The 17,583-nt window shown below is 41.5% G+C and overlaps 1 protein-coding gene across 3 annotated transcripts in view; it reads left to right on the top strand.

Annotated features, from left to right (window-relative positions):
* ca10a (carbonic anhydrase Xa) overlaps positions 1 to 17,583 on the top strand; it is a 337,301-nt gene that overhangs the window by 134,733 nt on the left and 184,985 nt on the right. Inside the window, exon 1 of one of the 3 annotated variants that reach the window (XM_066664823.1) lies at positions 7,339 to 7,730. The exons of the other annotated variants lie outside the window; for them this stretch is intronic. Within the exon in view, the coding sequence (XP_066520920.1) occupies positions 7,670 to 7,730 (61 nt within the window). The 5' untranslated portion in view covers positions 7,339 to 7,669. Of the gene's footprint in view, positions 1 to 7,338; positions 7,731 to 17,583 lie in introns of those variants that run through there. 3 annotated transcript variants of the gene reach the window in all.

The raw sequence follows: 17,583 nt of genomic DNA, 5'->3' as shown, positions 1-17,583 counted from the left end.
CAAAAAAAAACAGTATAATAGGCGTCCCGAGGAGGATGATCAATTTTCCGGGACAGACAGTAAAAAAAGAGAACAATCCTGGGAAATCCAGGACGTGTGGCAACACTAGTCCAAAGCCATTTTAGAAACTAACAACATCTCCTACGTTATATTTGAAACAAGTGTTGCCACCTGTTGATGGATTTAGACACAGTTTAACTGAATAAAAAGTCAGTCTGTGTAATTTATTACTGTCGATCCTCAGCGGCAAGACAGTGTCCACATTGTGTTTGAGGACTTGAGAGGACATGAGAGGACAAGAGAATAAAGAAGGAATCATATGATATGCCAGTCCTAATGTGTTTTGATTTTTCCATTAGGAGTTCAGTGGTTCTGGATCAGGCAGCACGGTGGTAATTAGCATCGTCCATCAGCGAGATCCAAGCCGATTGAGTCCTGCAGCCGTGTGACGTGTTTAAGGACTGATCTGTGTTGAGAGTCAGAGCTGGTTTATGAAGCTTGAGTGTGTTAAACTGGGCTGTGTCAGTGTCACTTTCCATTTGGTGTGTGTGAGGCAGCTCTGTAGTATTTTTGCATTCTTATGTCTGGCTGGAGAGTGGGGAATGAAGGCCAGCTTCTGACGGATTGCAGTTGCTGCTCTTCTGGGCTTTCATGACCTACTGCCACATCTCTGACCCTGGAACCCTCCCCAAGCCAAGCAGCCGCTCGACAGGATATATACATACGGCGTGGAGTATAAATATATACAGATTGCTCTTGTAACTATCGCTTGTAACTTACTCCTTCTCTGTTTGTGACTTGTTTATATCAGTCCATGTGCAGATATATGTCTCGCTTCTGTAATACTAAGCTCTTTCTGCATTAATAAAGTGTTATCTTATCTTAAATGGCTTTATCCTGTGTCCTAATAGACACCTTCCAAATATCAGTCTAACCCCTTTCTGTCACTCTTTGCAGTTTTCTGGGTCAGCCGCCTGCGACACAATGTGGCTGCGAGCGCTGGAATAGTTTTGTTTTGTTTTCATTTCCCCCTCGCATTACTGGCAGATGACACCAACAGAAAATAAGACACCCTGAGTTAATGGAGCATGGTAAGAATGCCTTAAGAAGAATAGCACATCTAGATATCAGCTGCTTAGAGTTATAATGAAAACAAGGAAGCATGAGCTATTTTCACCACAGCTGCTTGGCTTTCCTCATTAAAGCCTATTAGCACCTGCAATGTAGTAGCAGTAGATAAATAAAGCCAGAGCCTACACTTTCCTTTTCTAATTTCATGTTTTCCTCTGATCACTTAATGGTTGTGTTGCAGTTCATTTTAGCATCCCATATCTCCCACCTCTCCTGCCCTTGGAACCAGGCTATGTAAATTACCTTTTGTTCTGATTGGCTGAAAGCACTGTACCGCAGAAAAGAATCTGGAATGATACATTCTGTTGGAAATGGTGTCGCTAAGCTGAAGTAGGCTGAATGGGTAATTGTAAAGGCCTTGGTTGTTGTGACATCACAAACCTCATCAGTTCAGAACTGGATGTTGGGTGGAGGTCTTCAATCCCATACTTTAAGACCAGTTTCCCTTCCTGGGTTTTGGCGATTAATGATTTTTAACTGAATTGCTGATTTTGAGTAGGTTTAAAGACTTTGGTACTGGTATGTGTTCTTTAGGAAAGCTTAAATAAAATGAACATATCTTCAGCTTACACAGCTCCAGGTGCCTGGAGGTTGTGGGTTCAATTCCTGCTCCGGGTGACTGTCTGTGAGGAGTTGGTGTGTTCTCCCCGTGTCCGCGTGGGTTTCCTCCGGGTGCTCCGGTTTCCTCCCAAAAACACATGTTGGTAGGTGGATTGACGACTCAAAAGTGACCGTAGGTGTGAGTGAATGTGTGTGTCTGTGTTGCCCTGTGAAGGACTGGCGCCCCCTCCAGTGTGTATTCCCGCCTTGCGCCCAATGATTCCAGGTAGGCTCTGGACCCACCACGACCCTGAACTGGATAAGCGGTTACAGATAATGAATGAATGAATGAATGAATTAATATCTTCAGCTTACTAAATTATGAAGAAAGAGCCCCCAGAGGAAACCTGTGCAGACACAGGGAGGTGACACCACCTGCAGTGTCAGCATGCCTCTCTAATCCAAAATCAGTAATGGTCAGTTAAGGTAAACTCTTACTGGTTATGTCCCAAATGTTTTTCCACCGCATGTTTCCTCTGCTTCATAAAAACTCATGCCCATGAAAAGCTTTTCCAGGTAAGAACTGTTTGTTTGATTATTTATATATTTGTAAAGCCTGACCTTCTCTAGCACTGTGTAGCCTCACTGTGTTTTCCTTCCTTTTGAAACGGGAAGTCTACAGGTGCCACTTGCATGTTACAGGCCCTCCTCAGAAATGACTGGTTGTGTTTCTATGGGAGTGTGTGGGAGGAAAAAGCATTCTTATTGCTCATCTGTCCAATCCCTATAGAAAAAGGCCACAGCAAACGGCACTCAGGAATGATCTGTAACAGTAATCTCTACAGATACACCTGCTCATCCAACAGTAGTTGTGACATAAAGGGCATTAACGGGTAGTTTGTCCCTCACTGGTGCAGTAACTGTGGCTACACTTTTGGGAAGTTTTTCACCCTTGATGCTGAAACATTACTGTTCAGATCTGATTGCATTCAGTCAGAAAATGTAGTGAGGGCAGGTACTGATGTTAGATGATTAGTTCTGGCTCACAGACATCAATCCCACTCATGCTATATGTATTGGATGTAGCTACACTACAGAGAACACAATTTCATTGCACCAAAGCCCCATGCTGAGGGCTTTATACCCTCAGGAAACACTTGGCATTGGGAGTGGTGACCTTAGGCCCATGTGTGGCTTATCTAGAGAGCATTTTCCTCAGACAACTCTATGAATCTAATGCCCACATCAACATTATTCATTCATTCATTGTCTGTAACCACTTATCTAGTTCAGCGTCACAGTGGATCCGGAGCCTCCCCGGAGTCCCTGGGCACAAGGCTGGAACACACCCTAGAGGGGACCCCAGGGCGACACACACATTCATGCCTATGGACACTTTTGAGTCGGCAATCCACCTAGCAACGTGTGTATTTTTGGACCGTGGGAGGAAACCACAGCACCAGGAAGAAACCCACACTGACACAGGGAGAATACACCAAACTCCTCACAGTGCAGCGACACTACCTGCTGCACCATGCTGCCGCCCAAAAACGTTATTAAGCATGAATAATTATATGAATGGTTCTGGTCTTAAAATCTGATTGGCGGAGACACTTTTGAAGTCGTTGTAAAGTACACATTATATGACCATCTCACCACATTCGAAGTCCATAATAATGCGTCACTGTATTTAAAAGAAGGGCAGCACTGTGGTGCAGCAGGTAGTGTCGCAGTCACACAGCTCCAGGGATCTGGAGGTTGTGGGTTCGATTCCTGCTCCGGGTGACTGTCTGTGAGGAGTTGTTGTGTTCTCCCAGTGTCTGCGTGGGTTTCCTCCGGGTGCTCCAGGTTCCTCCCACAGTCCAAAAACACACGAGCACACGTTGGTAGGTGGATTGGTGACTCAAAAGTGTCCATGTGTGTGAGTGAATGTGTGTGTGTGTGTGTGTGTGTCTGTGTTGCCCTGTGAAGGACTAGTGCCCCCTCCAGGGTGTGTTCCCGCCTTGCACCCAATGATTCCAGGTAGGCTCTGGACCCACCACGACCCTGAATTGGATAAGCGGTTACAGAGAATGAATGAATGTATTTAAGAATAAAATGAAAAAAAAACTCTGATTTTTTTCAATTCTACTAGAAGAATGTGATATCAGGACCACAAAACAGAGCTATACAACACTCATTTAACGCAGTTCTACTTTCCGTAACTTTAGAGTAAGAGTCGTGTTAGAAGGAGGACAACAAGCTATGCTTTCCTACTCAACTTAAAAACCCTGAATACACATGAACAGTGGGCCATTTATATGGATACACCTTAATAAAATGGGAATGGTTGGTGATATTAACTTCCTGTTTGTGGCACATTAGTATATGGGAGGGGGAAAAACTTTTCAAGATGGGTGGTGACCATGGTGGCCATTTTAAAGTCGGCCATTTTAGATCCAATTTTTGTTTTTTCAATGGGAAGAGGGTCATGTGACACATCAAACTTATTGGGAATTTCACAAGAAAAACAATGGTGTGCTTGATTTTAACGTAACTATGAAACTATGGATACTGAAAGCCTGTGCTAGCATTTCTCTTATGGTGTTGCTATCAGTGTGTGAAGAGTGGGAGAAGAGGGTTGCATTGACAATCCAACACAGTGGACAGCACATTGAACACATTTTAAAAGTGGTCAGAAACTTGTAAATAACTCATGAATAAAGTTATGTTAAAACCAAGCACACCATTGTTTTTCCTTGTGAAATTCCCAATAACTTTGATGTGTCACATGACCCTCTTCCCATTGAAAAAACAAAAGTTGGATCCAAAATGGCCGACTTCAAAATGGCAGCCAAGGTCACCACCCATCTTGAAAAGTTTCCCCTCTCCCATATACTAATGTGCCATAAACAGGTATTTAATATCACCAACCATTCCCATTTTATTAAGATTTATCCATATAAATGGCCCACCCTGTAGTTTAACATCCACAGTGCTCACTGTTAATGGACTACAACATGTGGCAGAACATTAGCTAATTGTTTTTTTAATAAATACATCTAAATATTGAACATCAAAGTATTTTACACTATATTATATAGACCATTGTTTTATTAAAGCAATATGCCACTCAAGATTGTTTGTTACAGTGATTGTATCATAGTAAAGGAAGCTTTAGGCATTCATGCCAACCCCCTTTGCCATGATAAAACCGCAGTAATGCACGGCCTCTCATGGCTTATTGCTTTATTATAAGCCCTTAATGTAAAGCAAGGCAGTGATCACGGTGAGTAAAAAGCATCTACGTGATCGACCTGAAAGTTAAAAAGGCGTATCACACAGGAATGATAGACAAGGAAAAGGATGGATGTGCTACAGAGAGAGGTTATGGGTTTCAAACCCTGTTTGGTTGCTAAGACACGGCTACAATGGCTCTGCAGGCATCTTATGGCTTTTCAAATCTTTGCCTTTAAGCAGTGTCCTATACTACAAAGGAATTTCAGTGAAGAATGACTACTGAAGGAGGTCCAAGGCATGGGAAACAGCTTCAGCTGAGCTATTTTGGGATTTGCCTAACTGTGGATTCTGACATGAAAGGCCTCAGAAGCATATGGCCTAGATCTTCAATTATCAAGTCCACCCATCAGCCCAAAGATTAAACTGATCTCTGTGTTTCTACACTCATTGTCCAAGTTATCATCTCCACTGACCATATAGGAGCACTTGGTATTTCTACAATTACAGATTGTAATCAATCTTTTGCTCTGAATACATCATTAGCCTCATTTCACACTGGATTTACAAACTCTAGAAATACTACTGTGTCTGATCCACTCATACCAGCGCAACACACACTAACACATCACTACCAGTTTTAGAACTACAAAGTGTGTGTACATGGGAATGATAAAATGAACACTGTGTATGAAAAAGGAGATGGTTTTAACATTATAGGTGATAAGTGTTTACTAATAGAATGTGTAGGATTAGCGTAGGAATATAAACAGAAGGACTCTTGTTGTTGAATGATTATATATACTCTATGAGAAATATTGTTGATGGTGTTTTAGGGTGGTTTTGCAATTAAATAAAAGGGCGAAATAGGTAACATTTAATATTGCCATCAGGTTTGATGGGAACCAAGGCTGCAGTCTGTTTTAACCAGCCATAGATAAACAGATAGTGTCTGTACATAGTCATGGTTAATCCACTGTTTATAGGGGGTTCGTATCACGATGGTATATGATACAGATGTAACGTGTATATCACATATGCGTAGAGCGTTTTCGTATATTCATTTCCTTGTAATTTCTGTTTGTTTTTAAATCAGAGAAATGAGAATGGGTCCACTGTGCTGTAACTCTTTGTGCTCTGTGCTTTTTCTTGAGCTGCTTTACCGTAACACTTATTTAGCTCATGCTGAATAACCTTTGTTGCTCTTTGATTCCAGCTGGGAACGAACCTGTTGGGTTCTGAAGCCTATTTATATGGATGGAAATGTGTAACATTTCTCAGCCAATCACGTTGGAACTAACTGTGGTATTATCAGACCTAATAGTCTCAATGCCCATTGTTCCCACTACATATGTCTCCCCCAGTCACACAGTGCTACGAAGCTGAGAAGGTAAAGGATAACAAATACTTACCCAGGACCACCCACTTTTGGGACTGCCACTAACACAAAATCAGTGGACAGCTCACCACGCTTCGAGGACAATGCTAACTGATCTGTTAAGAGGTTTAAAGTTTCTTGCATTGAAGGTTTCAAAGCTTTGTAAACAACTCTGAGATGTTTCTAGAAATGGTAAAATCACTCCAAATGGCTTTATTTACATCTGAATGGTTGAGTTCTGAAGTCATTCTGTAGTGGTTTTACTCGTTAATGGCTCCAGTGGGCTAGATAAGACTCTGGGAATGTGTGTGTGTGGGTGAACAGAGCAGATGTGTATGTGCTAGTGTACTCTGTACTCTGTGTGTGCAGCGTGTGATGGAGGGGAGTGGGGTTTTGCTCTGGAGTTTGATGGCAGTTCTCTTGGCTCTCTCAGAGCTGCATTAATCTCACTGCCCCTCTCCTGCAGCCCGCGCGGAGCAGTGCAGAGCCGCGTGCACGCGCATTATTCCCCTCAGTGTAGAGGGGCTTAACGGCTCTGACACCAGCGCGCCCCCTAGCAGCTACACAGACAAATACACCACTGCCAAAAACAGCAATCAGTAATGCACCTCTCTCTCTCTCTCTCTCTCTCTTCCCAGCGGTCTATTTCTCTTTTTCATTCCACTCTTTCTTCCTCATATATCCTCTTCTCTCTTTTCTCTCTGTCCAAAGTTTTGTCTCTCGCTCTTCTCTTCTTTCACTCCCTGATACTCCCTAGATGTATCAGACACTCTCTGATTCTCTCTTCTGTATCACACCCTGATTCTGTCTATATCTAGTTCTCTCTCAGTGATATCACTCCATCTCTTCTTCTGTATCTATCGCTACATCTAATTGATGCTCTCTCTCTCTCTCTCTCTCTCTCTCTCTCTCTCTTTCACTCTTTCTCTGTTCGTAGCGCTCTTCCACTGTTTCTTACCCCCACCCTCTCCTGCAGAGCACCGACCCGCTCTCCCCGCCTTGATTCTCTCTCTCTCTCTCTCTCTCCGTGTGTGTGAGTGAGTGAGCGTGTGTGTGTGTGAGTGTGTGTTGGATCAGATGATGAGCGGGTGCATCATGGCCGTGGCGCGCGAGCTGCGTCTCTCTTTCCCGGGAAGGTAAAGGCACGGTGGGAGCGCTCTCTCGGTGTGTTTTTAATGTACTGGCTGTTTTTGGATGGATGTTCCCGCGCTCGGAGGCGAAGTGTCCGCGCGGAGGATTTGTGCGGGAAGTTTTGGAGTGTGATGTGGATTTTAGCCGAGGTTTTTTCCAGCGTGAATCTGCCGCGCGTGTGATGAGGAGAGGGGCCGGAGGAAGGAGCGCGCGCCGCATCTGACACCGATCACCCACTTCACGAGCGCGATGTACCTGGAATGATAAGAAACCATGGATATTATCTGGGAGCTATTCCTCATCCTACAAGCCAACCTCATCGTGTGCAGCTCAGGTAACTCCACACCGCGCGGGCGGGCTGGAGGGCTTTGGAGCCCGGGTCTGGGCTGAAAGTTGGGGGGAGTTGGAATACGCGGTTTGGGGGGAACTGGGGGGGGGGGTGCTTTTGTTGTTTTGTGGTGAACTGCGGGGAAAATATGCCAAGTGCTGCTGTAATCGTAGATTAGGTGGGATTTGGGGGGCGGTAGAGGGGGGGATGCGTCAATCACCGGGTATTTTCAGACACTGAAAGCATCCATAAAAACAAGATACATTTTATTTACAAACAAATAATGTTTTGCGGTTAACACGTAGTTTACTGCTTACCTCATTTAACAGTCGGAAAAAGCTCTAAAATGCTACACGCCAAATATTTCTCACGCGCTTACGGATGGTTTAGTCACGTTCATCTACCCAAAATATAAAAATGTAAAGTAATAAAATAATAATAATAATAATAATAATAATAATAATAATAATAATATGCTAATAAAAGTGCCCCCCACCCCCATTCCCATTTCTAGCCCCGTTGGACACGTTTAAGTTGTGAGTATCACTGTCCAGAAGTTTATTTGAGCTACTGAAGCTTATTCCCACGCCGTAACCGATAGTAGCCCAAAGACAAGTGCCTTTCCCACTGCAGCCCACTCTGCAGCTTTGTCCGCATCCCTCTCGAGCCCAGATGCTGTCCGACTGTCCGAGGTCCTTCTGCACCGGCAGCAGCCTCGAAGCTGCACACACCAACTCCTAAAGTGGATGGACAAAAAGTGAAGGAATAAGCTCAGCAAACAAGCCCAGATCACCTTCAACGAAAGCAGAGCGGACTCTGAGTACGGGTCGTTTTTCGAGTCCCAGCGCGGGGGGAAATGCGCGTGGAGAGGGGAAGTGGTCCTCATGGTCAGAACTGGGTGTCAATGTTGCCTTTAGATTTGCGCTTTTCCGTCCAGCAGCCTTCTGTGAATCCTGGAGACAGGAAAATAAATAAATGAATAAATAATAATAATAATAATATATATATAAACACACCTTAAGGCTCTTACTGCGTTTGTTTGATTGACGTCTGTTTCTGAGCGGTTGCGTCACGCCGCACGTAAGCTGCCGGTCAGCCCCAAAAAGGGCGCGAATTCGTTTGATGGCGTCGTGAGCTGGTTGAACCCCGGGCGAAGAGGCTTCACGCTCACTGAAATCACACGCGTGGGAGTAGGCTACACGCCTCTGTGCTACTCCACACCAGATTCAGCTCTGGTTGGTCTCTGTGGGGAAAGTGGTGTTGTCCTCGCTTTGTTGACCGTGAGTTTACTTTCAAACTTCTACACACAACACGAACCCTCTCCAGGTGGGAGGCCTACAGTCCTTTGTAGCCTGTGCTTATTTTATTTTATTTTTTATTATTACAGAGTTACATTGGAGTGTCTGAGGGAAGAAAGGCAAGGGTACAGATGGCAAAATACAGCCAGCAAACGTCCAACCCGACAGCTGCTTAAATGTCAGCATGGTTTCAGTTTGAGTTCATGTATTGGGTTAAAAGAGCACCTCCAGGGTTCCTCCAATGTGCAAAATAGTTCATGTTTTGTAGCCGTACCTGTGAATAGGTGAGACATTCCCACTGTGGGAAATCAGCCTTAATCCTGGTTCTAAATATAGATGGACAGAGTAGTCAGAAGATATGTACTCCCTGGTCCAGTGTTAGTCAGTTCCAGTGCTTGTTAAAATTGTTCAGTCAAACTTCAGTAATAACTCAAGTCCCTTCATAGAAATTTTGTGAAAGTCATAAGAATGTGAAAGCAATAATATGATAGAAATACTTCAGTTGTGCTTCACCACTACAGTTTAATTTGTTGTTGTCCATCCCTGCTTCTAACCCTACACTCGACCCTAAACCTAGCTCTTAATTTGGTGAAACAGTGCCATCAGTGGACGGGGCTCATTAGTGAAGAAGAAAACCATGAACTGTAACCAAGTGCACTATTCAAATGTTATGAAAAATGTGTGCTGCGTCTTTTCATCAAACGTAAACTGATTTTTGAAGATCTTAGTGAAAGTGGATCATAGAAAATGTTCAAAAAATCTGATCAGTGTGCAGATCTGATGAAAGCTTCTGGAGAAACTGTTAATGAAAGCAAATACTCAGCCAGTGTTTCACAGCAGGCTGAAGGCCTTCAGGTTTTGTGTGGTTCTATTTTTTTTTAATATTGGTTTAAGAATTTACATATCTGAGAGTTACATTTACATCTGAGGCTGAGAGAGGATGAGGATGTGGTATTAATACTAAAATACTGGCTACAAATGTCCAACGCTTAAATGTAGCTCCTAGGACTTTAGCTCAGAACTGTGATCAGTTTGCAGATAGTTGTCTCAGGGAAGCATCTGTTAAATTCTAGGATTTCAAATTCTGAATTCAAAGGAAAGCAGATTCTGGTCTAATATTTAATCCAAAAAGAGTTTGCATAAGTGTTTTCTTGCTGTCTCATCCTCCACTCTTCTCTGAAGGCTTTATAGTAGATGCTGGAACCATTGTTGAGAAGATTTCATTGCCTTCCCACACATTAACATTAGTGACCTCAGGTACTGGTGTTGGAGGATTAGTTCTGGACCCCAAATGCCATGTATCTCATTTCAGAGTTAATTTTGCTCAGTCACTCCAGAGATCACAGTTGCTTTATTGTATAGCCCAAACCCGGAGTCTTGATTGTCCTCTAGCAGACACTCGGCACTGGACATGGTACCTTTTACCCTGTGAGGCTGGTGTTTTAAATTATTGGCCACTGTTCCATTTTCTATAGAGGTCAAGCAAGCTACACTCCCAGACAAACTGTCACTAAAGGGAACAAATTCCATGCCTTCAGTTAAAGAACATAATTGTACCTTATTCTATATAATAGTAGATTTTAAAGTTCTGTTGATTTCCTGCTCCCCATTTCATCTCCAGGACTTATACTGTGCTTTTTTATTGCACACAGCTCTATAATACAATTTTACAAATATTCACCTCTCCTTCTGGCAAAGATAATGTAATGTAGCTTTAGAGAACACACCTCGACTTTAAACCCACTGTTGTACTTTTTCACTGTGTACATTTATTGACCAGTTATGTACATCTACTATACCTCTCTTTTCTGTGTGTGTGAAAGTGGCAAAAAAGCATTGTACAAGTATTTTAAATTTTCTGAAGCTCTTCAACAACTTTCTAGTACTAATTTCACAAAGTGTTGGCTGATTCTCCTCATGGTGGTATGAGACAGGTCAAGGTCTTTGTTGTAGGCCTTTGATCCATATCCTGGATGTATATCAGAGTAATGGTTGAATCTGGCAATAACGTGCTTTACTATGACATGGTATTGGCAGTTGTTCACTTTTTTCATCTCAGTCGTAAAGACTCAGACTGTCAAATCTGTTAACTATAAATGTATGTGCGGTGTCACTAAGACATCTTTGTAATCTTATAGGCAGGATTGGATGGACAAGGTTATTCTAGAAACATATGAACTTGGTAAGTGATGTGCGTTCTTTTGGAACAAGTTAAATGAAGTGAGCAACTATGGGAGGTGACACAGTCTAATTAATGGAAGCAGGGCTCTCTGTGGTAAATGTAGACTAACCGTGCATAGAGTTATATTTATATAAGGTTTTCTTAAATATCCACTCAACAATGTCCATCATAAACACACATCAGTACTGGTGTATGTACTGTGATTTAGGTATGGGAAAGTTAACTTGGGCAATTACTTACAGTTGAATGATGGCTTAAATTAGTGCATTCCAACTGTATTAACACTTAAACAACTTTTGAAAACATACTGTTATTGATCGCAGTCTAGTCCACATATAATTTTGTGACCAAAGTGTTGGTTTGGGTGATTTGTAAAACTCTTTCCATCCATGGATATGTTTATGTAGAAAATCCACTGCTATACCAACAATTAGGTCCCTGTAACAATTGTCAATTACTGTATTTTTACTAAAAATTGCTAAATCACATAGTTAAATATATAGATTTAATCAATAAGCACCATATTTACCCGTATCAGACTAAATATGCAAAAAATAGACTTTTCAATAGACAGTTGCTAAGCTCAAACTCGTCATATAGGTATTATAATGGGATTTTAAATGCAAACATAAAACTATAATCTGTTTCCTGGCACTGGGTTTGACCACAAGATGCTCATTACTGGTTATCATTACAAGTCCATTAGTTTTGAAAATGGCCCTGCATTCTTGCAAGCGTTCTTGATGAAATACATAGGTTATGTTTGAACCTAAAAGATGAGGCGTGTGTGTATAGAAATTATTGTGTTCTGAAATTGTTATTCGGTATATGTTGTGTATTGTGTTTGAGTCTATATATAACGTTTTTGAAAATGGTTGTATGCTGCACCAAAAGGTTTCTGCAGTTGTAGTAATCAGGTTATCATATAAATGGAACATTCCTTTTTTGGTGCTGTATAGAAGCATCTACAACACAATGTCTATCAGTCAGCATTTGACCGTGCAAAGAACCATTTATGCATGCCCATGGTTCAAAATACAACCCCCATTTTTAATCAAGAACCCTTAAAGAACCATTTTTGTTTTGAGTGTAGGTGCATCATTAGTGTAAATAATTAATTCAGCCATTATGTGGTTAGTGTATTTCTGGTATTAAAAACACTGAATCATACCAAGCTTGAACTAAATCAAACCACGGAGGTCTAGGGTGCGCTGAATGGTTTCCTAAAGAATCATAATTGAATCATTCCTTTTTCAGGACCGCAGTTTACCCCACCATTAAATGCATCTTATTTTGGCTGAGAGAACCTGTAGCACAACTAAAACTATGTATTTTATTTGAGTTTAATATCCACCATAACGGTGCTCTAAATGGGTGTCTTCATCTCACATAAAAGAAGCTGATGGGGAAATTCTACCTGCTTGCACCTCTGTGATTAACTGATCTGTGTGAAGAAGAGAACTGGCTGTTTTAAACCTGCTGTCCTCCTCCTCCTCCTCATTAACAGGGCTAAAAGCAGCAACTGTGACAGTAATTGTTTAATGCTGTTGCTTGGATAGCTGAGGTGAAAAGTCAGAAGTTGCTGTGGTTAGAGGCCATGGATTGGACCTCAGGTAATGACCTTAGCCATGTCCTTGTGGAGGTGAAGGAGGGTTCCTAATGGCAAGGGTGGAACTATCTGAGAAAAATATGTATCTGCAAGCTTGCAAACTGTGATTATGTTCTTATAGTAAATGTTCTTGAAATGATTCATCCTTCAAGCCCTCCAGCTGACCTTACTGGACCTTCAAGTTCCAAGCAGCTTATGGGGGACTCTGCTGTAGTTGATTTCTTTTGGGCCTTGCTTTCAACTAAAGGTTGTTTTCTTAATAATTAAGATCAGGCATCTCCATCCCTGCTCTTCAGAAGCCTCCCTGCAGAGCTCAGTCCTGGCTTTAATCTAGCTATACTGATCTGGCTACTCAAGATCTACAGCTGTATCAAACAGTTAGGAAACTGCCAGATCAGTAGGAATGAAGAATTTAAGATGGTCATTCCCAAAATGCAACTCTGTGCTGTAGTTTGTTACCCACTGATCACAGGGTAGTGTGAATTAAATCTTTAATTTAACATGTGTTAGTGTGTAAAAATCGGAGACCACACTTATAGAATTTCCAGGTAACATGATGATCAAATACATAAATATATTTAACAGTAATTTGCAGTGACATTTTTCACACATTTGTTGTATTTGCTGCTTCTCATACTTAAGGTACATTTTATTCTGATGGTGACACATTTGTGGTCTACCGGGTCTTGCATTGTAGGGCTGTGCTGAATACTATTTTTAGGACGTCAGCTTTTTGACAAGAATATTCTGTAAATATTTGAATATTTGTGTGTGTGTCATTCAGAATGTAGGTTGTCATTCAGAAAATCCATGTCGAAAAACCTGCTTTAAGATCCCAATCTCCAGAATGCATTCCTTGCAGAGTGTTATGGAGATATGGTCTAATTCGATGCAAGTTGATTTAGTGTGTTAGGATTTTCTTTTGTGATTCATTTATTTTGACAAGCCTGACTATTTTTATAAATACAAATGTGAATCTCAAATTTAAAACAAACAAAAATACCTAGTTTAAAAGAGCAATCTGTAATATTGACAGCAAGCATTTAAAATCAGAGCTATAAAGTTTCAAAGCAGTGGAGAGAATTGTCGGCCTCCTCCCCCTCCACCCCAGGTGTGAAGCTCGAGCAGGCTGGCAGTTTGAGGAAAACTGAATGACCAAGCAAGAGACGATATAAGATCTTTGTACTGTAATAGTGTTCATAACTTCACTAAAACCTCTACCTACACAAGAAAAAGACAAAAAAGTGAACACGCAGCTGCCATTTCCCTGCATTTACAAGCCTTTACTGTCCAAATCCACCTGAAATATTTAGACTGAACAAGTCTAGTGTTACGATCGAATTTCCCTTACATCATAAATGTTGTTTAGGAGGCAGAACTTTGCTTCTTATTCACAAATGTCTTAGTCAAACATTTCGAGTTTTATTGGTGTTGTTTGTCAGATTATTGCAACTGTTCTTTTTAAATCACACAAACCAATTGATTTCTCCATTCCAATTTAAAAAGCTGAATATGTGAGGCTTTTCAAACACAACTCTTACTACTACATTTGTTTGAAACACATATGAATCGGCATCGATTTCTTTAAAACAAACACACAATGGTATTTACACCTTTCCAACACCTTCTTTTTATAAAACACATAACACCGTCCTAACACCTTTCATACGTCACTATGCCTCACTTTTTTATATAAAAAAACACAACCTATGGCGTTTACGCCTTTTAATCTCTACATAGGCGTCTGTACTTCTATATTTTTTCAGAAATGAATTGCTACCTGTTCAGGATAAATTTAGCCAGATTTGGCTCTGTTCTGTAGCTAGTGATGGTGCTTCTAAATTGCCTTCAAGTTTCAAACACAAGGCCAATATTTCCTCTCATTTTACTCCGCCTCTGGTCATGGAGATTTTTAGAAGGGCAATGGGGCTTTTGGGGTCTGGTAAAATATAACATTAACTATGTTCACTTGGTCATTTCATTGCTTCAAGACACTACGTATGTAGACCTAGCAGCGGTTGGTTTGGACTGTGAAATGATTGGACAGAGGGTGAGATCGGGGGCAGAAGGGTGGCATCACAGAAGATCAGCCCCTGGACTCCAGCAATGTTATGAGAAGCAGCGCTGTTTTAGCTTTGACCGTTTCCTTAATCTATGGTCACACACCCTGGACACTTTATGACTAAGTACAGTAAATATCCTACAGATTATTCCCTTTTAAAGAATGAGTATCTGAATAGCTGAATATATTCTCTGTAACTTTAACTAATTAAAATATTGTTTTGGAAACTCAGATTTTGTTTAATGGGTTCTTTGTGCAAGTGGAGTACATTCAAGCTCCTTAGAAATAGCCCCTAGAAAAAGGTTAATTAACAGCTCATTGCTGGTATGACTTTTATAAATGAAATGTAATGGATGAAGGGTGGTACCTGACTTTGACGAAGACTGTGCGATGGCTTTGTCTCAGTTGCAAAAGGAAGTGAGTCGGAATGCCAGATTGAATATGTTTTTATCTAAAAAAAGAAAAACCTTCTTGGACTGTAGTAGTTTTGTTCATAACGCTGTGTTATAACCATACTGTGGCATTTTGAGACCCTTGAGAAGGAAATTGCACCGTTAATTCAATGAGTCTATTACTCCTGGAGGCCTTTATTAATTACGACCCAATATTGCATCCAGTTCCCCTAAAGAGCATCTACGCTGGCCTTTGAAAGAATTTGGATGCCTGTCTTTTCATGAGGACTAAATCCAGTAAAGGTACACTGGTATGTTTTTAGACACATACAGTCTTTTACAGCTGAAGTATTTCTGTAGCTGTAGGCACTTTGAAGAATTCCCATTTTATATGACACCTGTGTGGAGGTATATGAATATTCTGATTATTTTGCAGGTTTCTGGGCGCATGTAAAAGCAGCATTAGTTTAACTTGCTGTACACACTGAAATTTATGAGCTGCTCTCCCCAGAATCCCCTAAAGCAAAACTGCAAAAACCATTAAACGGGAGTGTAAAGTAATGGCTGTATATTTCACACTGGCTGTGTATCAAATGACTTCTCTTACCTGCCTTTAATCCTGAATATCTCCCAGTGAACATTTTCATTACATTTAAGATTTAATTCCTATTGATTAGTTGGTGTTCTCTTGTCTGGGTCTAGGACTGGTGTTGGAAGCAGCATGCAGGTTCTTAACTGGGACTAGGAAGAGTTTTAATCAAGTTGCAGCTGTGGACAGCTGTGTGTAAGCTCTTGCTGATGTTAGTGTGGTAGCTAAGGGCATTGGATGTCTCTCACTGTGTCTAAAGTCATTTATATAAACTCAGCCATGTGCTGTGTCACATGCTCAGAGTAGCGCAGCACCACGCCATGCAGCTGCCGCCTCTCGACTTCGCTGGAGCTTGTAGCATCTGCTGCCTCTCAGGCTCGCTGTCTCTCAGGCTCGCTAGAGCTATAGTAGACTCGCTGTAGCTTGTAGCAGCTGCTTCCTCTTGGATCGCCAAAATGGTCATTTCAGAGGAAAAGAAAAAAAAATCTTCCTTTACAATGCAAATAAATGTCTCGGTGATTATCAGTTATCATAAAAATATGACCGTGTGTAAATGGTATCAAATAACTTTTAATAAACAATACATAAGAAAGTAAAATGGACAGAGGTGTGTCCACTGTATAGTGGGTGTGAACCTATTTTTGCGACTTGACAAGGGATCATTTGAGTATTTACAGTTGTACTTCACTGACCCCTGATAGATGTATAAACTCCATCTGCGTGAGTCTACAACACCAGCTCACGTGACTCTTCAGGAGTCTGTTTCACTGTATTTGTGCTGCACTGAAGTGAGACATTAAGCTCATAAACAAGCTTTGATAGCTGCAGTTCAGAGAACTGGCCTTCACATCTGGACCAGCCTGACCACTCGCCATCTCTCTCTCTCTCTCTCTCTCTCTCTCTCTTTCTCACTCACACACACACACACACACACACAATCTCGGTTGACTAATCCCATAATCCAGAGAGGGAGAGAGGGAGGAGAAAACACTGCTGTTGATCCCGAGTTAGTTTCTGCTGCCACTAACAGTTACATCACTTTGACCCAGAGGCTGTCACTGTGATGTATTATACTATGATGCTGTTATTAGGGATGGAGTAGACTAGCAGTTATTTAGGCAAATATTTCAAAGGAAATAAAATGCACTTCAAAGAACAGTTGCAATCTACAGCTTTTTAATAATTCAAGTCTGGAAAAAAAAGCTTGGCTTTTATTTGTTTTCAGCCATAGAGTAACAGTCAATGTTCAGTCAGTGTTCAATATTCATACATTTTCATTCACCCTCTAACCCTAACCCCGCCACCCCAAAAAAACAGAACCTGGTTTTCTTAAATCTCAAGTCTTGAGGGGTTAATTTCTGTTTATCTGATGCTCAATTTTGGTGGTCTACCAGGTGTTGCATAAAGGTTGCATAAAGGTTATTATTATTATAATAGTTTTATAAAGTTTTATAAGTACTGTTTCAGTGTTCCCCCCCGTGTCCGCGTGGGTTTCCTCCGGGTGCTCCGGTTTCCTCCCACAGTCCAAAAACACACGTTGGTAGGTGGATTGGCGACTCAAAAAAGTGTCCGTAGGTGTGAGTGTGTGAGTGAATGTGTGTGTGTCTGTGTTGCCCTGTGAAGGACTGGCGCCCCCTCCAGGGTGTATTCCAGCCTTGCGCCCAATGATTCCAGGTAGGCTCCTGACCCACCGTGACCCTGAATTAGATAAGCGCTTACAGACAATG

This window comes from Hoplias malabaricus, chromosome 3 (genome assembly GCF_029633855.1).
Source record: "Hoplias malabaricus isolate fHopMal1 chromosome 3, fHopMal1.hap1, whole genome shotgun sequence".
NCBI classification, from domain to species: Eukaryota; Metazoa; Chordata; class Actinopteri; order Characiformes; family Erythrinidae; genus Hoplias; species Hoplias malabaricus.
The sequence above is the reverse complement of the archived record's forward strand: the minus strand, read 5'-3'. Positions and strand labels throughout refer to the sequence as shown.